We start from the raw sequence: 10,152 nt of genomic DNA, 5'->3' as shown, positions 1-10,152 counted from the left end.
TGAGATACTAACTCATCATTTTGAGATAGAAAGGTATTATTTTGAGATACCAATTTATTATTTTGAAATCGTAAAGCATCATTTTGAGATGCTAACTCATTATTTTGAGATAGTATGGCATCATTTTGAGATACCAGTTTATTATTTTGAGATAGTATGGCATCATGTTGAGATACCAATTTATTATTTTGATAGGAAGGCATTATTTTGAGATAGTAAGTCAATATTTTGAGATACTAACTTATTATTTTGTGATAGTAAGGCATGTTTTTGAGATAGTAGATCATTATTTTGAGATAGTAAGTCAATATCTTGAGATACTAACTTATTATTTTGTGATAGTAAGGCATGTTTTTGAGATAGTAGGCATTATTTTGAGATAGTAGATCATTATTTTGAGATAGTAAGTCAATATTTTGAGATACTAACTTATTATTTTGTGATAGTAAGGCATGTTTTTGAGATAGTAGATCATTATTTTGAGATACTAACTTATAATTTTGAGATAGTAGATCATTATTTTGAGATAGTAAGGCATTATTTTGAGATAGTAGATCATTATTTTGAGATAGTAACTCAATATTTTGAGATAGTAACTTATTATTTTGAGATAACAGATCATTATTTTGAGATACCAACTCATTATTATTAGAGATACTAAGTCAATATTTTGAGAAAAGTTTCTCATTATAATGACTTACAATATCTTTTGTTTTTTTCATTACAGTGGCAGAAATAGGCTTGCATAGAAAGAAGTGCACATTGTCCAGCCTTCAGGAAGGCTGTTCTGCATTGTGGGGGCATATAAACTAAATGCAGCATCACTGTAGGCTTTAGTCCTGGGGCAACAAACAATTACTGTGACACAGTCAGCAGACAAGCTAAACTCTGGCCATTCATTTCTTAAAATGGATGAATACATGGATATTGTGTTTAAGTTTGGTATGAAATTGAAGTACACGCTTGTGTCTGGATAGTTGTTTTCATTCAGTCTGTGAATGAAATGGTTTTCTTCCCTTCCCTATCAAGGTGTTTTTGACTGATCATGCATGAACGATGAGGGGCTTGAGATATATTGGACAAGCTGCTTTAAAAAAAAAAAATCTTTTGCATCTTGCCCCACATAATTTGCATACACAAGGAAATCACAAGAGTCTAGTGCAGACTGCAGTGTCACCGGCTACAAAAAAGAACAGGGTAAACAGGGATGAGGAGGTGAATACAGATTCTCCGGATCCTGTCTAGCTCATTGTCATGTGGCATCTCAATAGCATTATTTGCTTAGTTCAAACATCCACAGTGATAACTTTAACCTGATTCTGGTATGTTTGCTTGTTTCCTTAGACTGCAGGCCACAAGGAGTTCACAGCTAACATGTTCCTGATAAAAGAGCTGCCAGACACCTGACCATCATATTGTCAGCCTTGATTCATCAGCGCTGGGATAAGGGTGGTTTTAAACATTCAGTCCACCCAATGGCCAGTCTGTCAGTCAACCAACTGAACCATTATCAAGCACACAGCAGCCTGCAAACATGTCACAATTATTTCAGATAGATAGATAGATATTTCACCTCTACAAAATAAAAGCACGGCAGCAGGGTGACGCTGTCCTTGGTCTCATTCCCGCCTTTCAGCCGCTCCTTGGCACGAGACATCACGAGCGGCCGGTGTTCTCTCCCGGTACCGGGAGACAGGGAGCTGTACTTGATTCCCGTCGTAATTTTGGCGAAATTCCGGCCGAGTCCGGTGCCCCCCACCCCCGCCCCGAGAAGAGCCCTTAGCGGCGGACCTCCATCGTCGCCCGGCGAGGTGAGCTTGATGTGCCGTTGACTGTTAATGTGATTTGTCCGTTGGCGCCCCTGAAATGCGGTTTTTGCGGGGCTTCAAAAAATTGTGCCAGCGCAGGACTGGTTCTGTGTGCCCGAAAACAGTCCACGCTGTGTGCTGACATTAAAAAACGTCGAGCTAAAATCCTTAAAAACGTGTGTTCAGAGAGGAGGATTTCCTCCACTCACCTCCGGGAACCTTATCAATGCTCGTCCGCTCACTCACTTCTCTCCTCCGGCTCCGCTCGGCTGCGGCAGGTGACAGCCGTCAAGGTAGCCATAACAACCAACAACACTTCCTGTCACGATTTTCAAAATAAAACTTATCAGCACTTCTGTTTCCTGTTCAATCAATAACGAACATTTTAAACAACATTTGTGCAAACATTAGTGATGTTGTCAATATTATTTCCATGAGAGAGATTTACTTTTAATTTGATGGTAGAAGACTGTGTGACGAACTTGTGTAAGTGTTCAGATCCTTTACTAAAAGTACGTCACTTTAAAAAATACAAGTAAAAGTGCTGAATGAAAAATGTTACTTAAGTAAAAGTACTAATACCTCATTATAAGAAAGGGCTGGCGATATGGCCAATAACGTTACCACGATAAAACACTTCATATCATTTGATATCGATAATTATCAGGATGAATATCAAATCGTTATTTCTTTCAAGATTAAAGGCTGATTTTTGCTCATTAATAAAAGTTGAAAAAAACAGATGGTTATTTGTGGTTTTAAAATTTTCTCTATGGCAACACTTGATGCCAACCAGTTGATCACTGTTTGGCATCAAAATCTGAGGCAGAACATTCAAGACTATTATGATAAAATGTTTTTTCAACAAATAGGCCTATGCAAGAGTAAAAGTAAAATTATTATTAGTACAGGCTTTTACTGTTGTAATTGTTGAGGTGAAGGATATATATACTATATCCGGTCTGTTATGACTAACTTTCGCTAACTTGACGCACATCAGCAGGTGCAGGAGGAGGAGAACATTAAGACGACGTCTCACTCTTCGCCTTTTTCTCCATACATCAGTTTTATATGGCGAGTTTTTAAGATACAGCGTTTTTAATTGTAATTGAGAACATTATTTTGCTGACAAATCTTTCACAATGTGGTCCTGAAGAAGTGGGACAATTTGGAAAGAAAGGGTAAGAAAAGAAATAAAAGAAATAAATTCCATTTGTTTTGGAGGTGACTACAGGTGTCATTTACCCTGGGGACGTTGGGGACACTTTTTCAAAAAATCATTCATATCATTTTTTAGAAAGTAATTGCTAAAAATGTTCTGAAAAACAGCAACAAGAAATGTTAACTAACAAATGAAAATGCTTTGACAATACGAAAACATGCAAAGCAATTAAAATAACAAATATGCATTTCCCAATAAAAGAATTTAAGCTTAAAAATGCTACTGATCACTGCATTATATTCTGTTTATACTTTTATATTTTGAACCGTCACCTGCTGCCTGAATGTTGTGTTTCTCTTTATATATATATATAAAAGACATTTCCAACATACATTGGTGCAGAAATTTTCTCCAGAATGCAGGAATAATTTAATTCTCTAAATCTTCCACCAGAACACTCAATCACATATTTCTGCATTTAATATCTCTTCGAAATAGTTTTATAGTAGGGCTATAATAATAGGGTAATAGGGCTGGGTATCACACCACAGTACTTTTTTGTGTCTGTACATTTGGTGCAGTCGTGTTGTGGCGATTTGCACTTTAGGGCCACCATAAATATGAGACCATTTTATTTTTTGTCCTTGTACAGCTGCTCTTTTTGACATTTATCATGTGAGAACGTGGGCTTCTTTTGTAACAAATAGTTAAAGAAACAAAAACAAAACAATAAAAAGTATTGTACTGAAGTAACTTCTCAAACTTGGCCTCTGTAGAGTTAGAGACCTGTGTTGATTGATTCCCACTGTGACACATCCACCAATGTGTACCTGAGCAAGACACTTAACCCCTAGTTGCTCCAGAGGCGTGCGACCTCTGACATGTAAAGCAATTGTAAGTTGCTTTGTATAAAAGTGTCTGCTAAATGAATACATGTAAATAAAACTTAGTTATTGGCATTGTATCGGCTCAGCTGTTGAAACAGTCAGAGGGCTGCAGCGAGAAAGTATGCCATCTTACGATACACACCCATCCTTCCCTGCCCCCGGGTTGAGATCCACTTATATACCTTTGGAGTATTTCTTCAGTAATGTACTTCCAGAACTGTCTGTGGATTACTCCTGTTACCCCCAACCGACCAGGACAATGTTTCTAAAATATAGGCCCAGGCTATAAAAAGACCCCAACTTTCTGCATAGCTGGATATCACTATCAGTCTATTATTTACTTTGTATTTGGGGCGAACTGCTCTTTTAACACCCACCTTTTCAAGCCAGCATTTAGGGTCTGAATTTCACCTACAGAGTGGTTCATCTTCTCAATAAACAACCACCAGAGGAAAACCAAAACCAACCCATGGGAGTGACATCATAAGTGTGCTAAAAACCTATTTTCTGCACGGGGTAGCGCACAGGAGTGTGTATGAACGCCCCCCTTCTACAACAGAGCAGTACTCGTGATAATATGTGGGACACAAGGAGACACCCCTCAGGACACACAGGCATGAAACACTGTGCCATGTTATGGCCTTGGGCCACTGCCTGCAATATGCTGTCAGTATGTTGACCGACTGCTACATACATGTGATCTGTCTTATCAACCATCACCTTCTCAGAGCCCTGAGGAAACGCGGAAGAAGAAAAGAGCCAAAGAGTTTCAGTGTGGGAGACAGGTTATTGTTGCTAAAGTAGACTGACAGCTGATACTGTATTTTTACAAAGGGATAAATAGTTAGACTAAATAATAAATCATTGTGTTTGAATTTGTAATCTATAAAAAAAAAAAAAAAAAAGCTTAGAGTCGATTTATTTGACAGTTGAGTCATCTAATTTAATTAGTTTCAGTTTAATGGGGCCTACTGAATCCAAAATATAAGAAATTAGAGCTTAGAAATTGCAAAAATTAACATTTAAAATAAATTAGATTCATTACCCATGACAGTTAAAGCACCAACCATAACACCAGATTACAGGATAGGTTATATAGCCTTCATTTTTTATAATAACAGTGAATTAAATGGAAACACGTGAGAGAAACCTGAAAACAATGTGACAATAGTAGTTACTCGTCGTAGTGAGAAGAATTCACACCTGAAACTGCAGCTATGGAGCTTTATAGTAAGTTTCTGTGTTTATTTGTCCGACCCATAACTTTACTGTTTACGTTCACTCTCACTGCTCTCACAGTGTCCACTAACTACTGGATGACTAAATTAAAGAAAGCAACTGTTCGCTAACAAGTTTACCATTTGTTCACAGCTTGTTTCCTCTGGTCAAGAAAATCAGTTATTGCAGCACCTTACTGGTAACAAACTGAGACCCCCGTTCCTCTGGAGGGATTATAAAGCTGTACTTACAGGTAGTACATATTTGTAAATATTGCAATTAGTGCCTATGTGCGTGATGACTACTTTGGGTAACGTCATTGTCTTGTTGTATACACATCATTGGTTCAAGCTCCTTTGTTGAAGAAGAGACTCTGTGACTAAATAAAGTCTAAAGTCGCATTTCCACCGCAGGAACTTTACCCAGGAACTAGGAACATTTAAAAGGAACCCACTGCGTTTCCACCGCAGGGACCACGGTCTATTTAAGTTTCGGGGACTTAATTTTACCCCCACAAAAGTCTCTGCTATGGGGGTAGTACTTTCCAAAAGTACAAGGGGTGGAGCTTGCAGTACTGAACATTTTTGATAGAAGTTTTCAACCGCCATTTTTAAATGAATGCAGTAGATTTGTAAAGAAGTTTATTTTGGTTGACACATCAATGGAAGAACTTATGGACAATGGTTACTGTCCTGTCGCTTTGTATGGTATACGTCAGAGTAAAAATGTACGTCAGCAGACAAAATTGCTAAATCTTCACAAGTGTTTAAACTGTGGTTGAAACGCCCACAACAATGGGCTGAAGGAACCTTTCAGTTCCTTGAAAAGTAGTTCCTGGGAGAGAAAGTTCTGGGTACTTGTGTTGGAAATGTGGTTTAACCAACTCTATGCACAACAAGTCCTCCAACTTAAACGAGAACGACGCGGTTTGGGTTACAGTATGTATTATATATTATATATTACAGTATATATTGTGTAAGTCACGTGACGAAAGTTGGAAACGCAATTAAAGTTAAATCACAAACATTTAACATTACTTGGTTTCACATGGTACCATAAACTGTATAAAAGAATTGGCCGTAGTCATCGTGACGTCACCCGTTGGTTTGTGGACTACTGTTTTGAAGCCTCGAGTCTGGCCGCCATGTTGATTTTTGGCGCCAACAAGCAGAAAAGGTGGAGGAGACTCGCAGCTGTAAGTTATAATACTGCTGTTATTGTGTCACTGAATTCAATTTAAAGACTTTTTTATGTGCAAATATAGTTGCAATATACTTATATATATTTACTCCAAATGTGGGGTCGATTTCTCAAGACAGAGCTGATTTGAAAATTTGCTATGACGTTTTCGGAGATGTGAGGTCCTGCCCGCTAATGGGTCCCGCCATCATCGAGTACGCTGCTGTTCCAATTGCAGAATGGCGGATTGCGTGCGATTGTCCCTGGAAGTTTGTACTCCCGAGCCGAACTTGCAGAGTCCGAGCTTGCAAGTACAGAAGTCCGAATTTGGCGAACTCAGTGTTGAGAAACAACATCTGTATTTATAAGAAGTCTCCCGACCTCCTCCTCTGCTACCCTTGTACAGTCATTAGAGGTGGATGCCACAATAAATATAAATATGGGTCGCAATAACTTAACAAACAACCTATATGGGTGTTTTTCTGGTGAGGACGGTCTCTCTGTACAGCATATAGATCATATATAATAGTCGCACAATGGTAGTTAGAGTACTAGTAACAGTAGCGTGTTACTTCAGTCACCTTTAATGCCTTTTAATATGTGATGGAATAGCAACTCCCGTGTTGGGCACAACATTAAACAGAGTGTAGAACAACTGCGTGACTAATTGTTGACAAATGTCGGTGTGTGTGGGGAAGGAGGAGAAACACTTCCTAATTGTATAAATTATTCATCACATTTGAATAAATTCCTTTTGGCAAGTAACAACAAAGCGCCAGGCTTTACACCAGCAGGAAGATATGAACCATGTTGTCTGTGTTTTGCAAAAAGATTACGTGATTGAATTCTCTTTTGATGTAACTGTGTGTTAACAGAGTTTCTACATGTGGTCAGTTGTCAACAGACTGAAATGGCAAAATCATAGAGGCACTCTTAACAATGATCTTAACAATGATTACACATGTGTTACATGATTTAAAATGTTCGATTAACATTTTATTTAAACTGCTGCATGGGAGGCCCTTGAAGGATACACTGGACCAATGTGAAATGTATCCTAACAAGTACTGTGTAAGCCTGATATATCTTAATCATCTGTGCAATAGAGCTCCTCTATTAAAAACTAGAGGTTTAAAGTAACGGGGTACTGTACTTATGTAGGTTTTGTAGGTACTTATGTATATATTTTCTTGAATATTTCAAATCTCCAAATAATTACTCATAATAATAAGACTATCGCTACTTACCAAAAGAAAAGAAAAGCACTGAACACCTTTCTCAGTTTTAATATCTAAAGCCATAAACTGTTACAATATATGTTGTATGTTATGTTATTGAAAGTGCAATTTCAGCCCAATCTGAGTATATAAAGTGTTGGCACCTTCTGTCCAAAAAGATCAGCCCTTAATAACCCATCAAACAAATTATACACAAGGACAGAATTTTTTTATTTAGAGTGTGAAAGTACAGCCCTAATGCCATATATACACTATTGAGGTGAAGTACAAATCACTGCTAGCAGGACTGCTTGTAAACTGTGTACAATGCAACTTCTAAGTCCCAAAACACATGAGTATTATATGTATCGGCTGTATTTATAGCGCCTGGGGTTAGTGTATTCGATTCAGTGTGGGGGCAGCGTTCGTTATACTTTCAACACAATAACTGAGGAATCGTGAGAGAAGCTCATGTTAGAGCAGTGGTGGACAGTAACTAAGTGCATTTACCATACTTTTACAAATTGAATGTACTTGTACTTTACTTGAGTATTGTCTTTTCATGCCACTTTCTACTTCTACACAACTACATCTCAGAGGGAGATATTGCTGTTTTTACTTTATTACATTTATCTTACAGCTTTAGTTACTTTACAAATTAAGATTTTTACACACAAAACATATGAAGAATTAATAAAATATAAAGTTTTATTATAAATTAAACTACCCAACAGTTTAAACAAGTACAGCTGAAACGATTAGTCTGTTGACAGAACATTTATTGGAGACTATTTTGATCGTTTTAGTAAATTTGATGGTTCCAGCTTCACACATGTGAAGACTTGTTGCTTTTTCTTTTAATTATTTTAATAATTTAAATGTTTGTTAATAATGTCGAGATTTGGACTGTTGGTCGGACAAAACAAAGCATTTTGAAGGTGTCACTCTGGGCTCTGGATAACTGTGAGGGCATTTCTCACTAATTTCAGAATTTTTAGAAGCAATCAATTCATGGAGAAAATCATCAGCAGATGAATTCATAAAGGAAATACAGCAGAAAAAAATCCTGCTTTTACATGAATGCATGAGTAATAATACTCTAATGATATAATATTTACTAGTATAACATTTTACTGCGTTGTGTACTTTTAATACATTAAGTACATTTTCCTGATTATATTTTAACATTTTCAGTGACTTTTACTTGTAACAGAGTATTTTTACAGTGTGGTATTAGTACTTTTACTTAAGTAAAGGATCTGAATACTTTGTCCACCTCTGCATTTCAGCCCCCTGACACTTAACATCACATTACTGCGAGCTATTCATCATGTCAGTGATCTATACAGGAACTGAAGCTTATTCGGCTCTTTCACACATTATATGTGACATAACATGTAAATGGAGCAAGAGAAGAGACTGACCTGGGGTCTGATCCTCATAATGTCATCATGGCAGACATCTTGTACTTGTACTGTGTCTCTGTATTCTGGCCTGCTTCACCCGTTTTTATCTGAATACTGTTCTCCACACTGCTGTCACTTATAGATTCTGGGCCAGCAAAACCATGCCACTCCAATAGGGGATACTGCTCGCTCTCTCTCTCTCTCTCTTTCTCTTCCTCTGTCTTTCACTCTCAATTGGCTTTATTGGCATGACGTTTTAGTGTTTTTCCCATTTATTTACCATATATCAAACAGTTTTTATCAATTTTGAATTGATGGATAATGCGTATTTTGTAATTTTATGTAGTGTATTTGTTGTTTAGTGGTTGCTTTGTGTCTTTTGTTTTGTTTTGTCTACCTGCCCAGGGACAACAGATGCAAATTAGCTGTTAGCCAGCTCTGGTGCAGTTGTTTTGGCACCTTGTTTTGTCCAACCAACAGTACAAACCTCAACATTATTAACACTACGTTCAAATAATTAAAATAATTACAAGGAAAAGCAGCAAATCTTTATTTGTGAAGCTGGAACTATGAAATATTTTTGCATGTAAAATCACTTAAATGGTTAAAATAGTTGCAAAGTAATTTTTCTGTCAACCGACATATGACATTCATACCAAAACATCATCAAGTATCTTTATCTGTTAAATATGGAGTTAGTGGCTGGTACTCAAAGACTAGGGGCTCGGGCAACCGCTTGGACACGGATCATGATCTAATAGCGAAATCACTATTCTTCTGTTTAGGTAATTTTTTCTAGTTGTTTTTATTTCACACTTTGGCAATGTAAACGTCTGTTTCCCCTTATCAATAAGGCCCCATTTGAAATGAATTGACATGAAATACCTTATTTAATTTATGACATTTGTTATGTGAAACTGCTCCACTGCCTTTTTTCTGTCCAGGTTAACACTTTATTCAATAAAGGTTTTTTAATTTTTAAATTGAAACTCAAAGTTAAGGACTTGATTTGGGACTTGTCTGTCTCGACTTGAGACATGACCTGGTCCCACCTCTGCTATAAGGCAAAGGCAAGTTTATTTGTATAGCACATTTCAACAACAAGGTAATTCAAAGTGCTTTACATAAAACATAAAAGCAACAGGGAAATATAAAACAGTTTAAAAAGTTAAATAGAAAATAAAAACAGGCAGGTCTTCCACTTTTGCTTATTTTACTCCTTTGATTCCCCATCTCCCACCCTATACCCCTTTTTTTCACACTTAGGGACTTTAA

At 37.1% G+C, this 10,152-nt stretch overlaps 1 protein-coding gene across 5 annotated transcripts in view; it reads right to left on the bottom strand.

The window, feature by feature from the left end:
* plppr4a (phospholipid phosphatase related 4a) overlaps positions 1 to 2,074 on the bottom strand; it is a 39,069-nt gene extending 36,995 nt beyond the window's left edge. For 3 of the 5 annotated variants that reach the window (XM_046051578.1, XM_046051579.1, XM_046051580.1), the window contains exon 1: positions 1,574 to 2,074. In XM_046051578.1, the coding sequence (XP_045907534.1) occupies positions 1,574 to 1,657 (84 nt within the window). In that variant the 5' untranslated portion in view covers positions 1,658 to 2,074. The remainder of the gene's footprint in view (positions 1 to 1,573) is intronic. The other 2 variants (XM_046051576.1, XM_046051577.1) reach the window with 1 other exon arrangement.
* Positions 2,075 to 10,152: the final 8,078 nt, after the last annotated feature.

The sequence above is a fragment of the Micropterus dolomieu genome, linkage group LG06 (genome assembly GCF_021292245.1).
Source record: "Micropterus dolomieu isolate WLL.071019.BEF.003 ecotype Adirondacks linkage group LG06, ASM2129224v1, whole genome shotgun sequence".
NCBI classification, from domain to species: Eukaryota; Metazoa; Chordata; class Actinopteri; order Centrarchiformes; family Centrarchidae; genus Micropterus; species Micropterus dolomieu.
The sequence above is the reverse complement of the archived record's forward strand: the minus strand, read 5'-3'. Positions and strand labels throughout refer to the sequence as shown.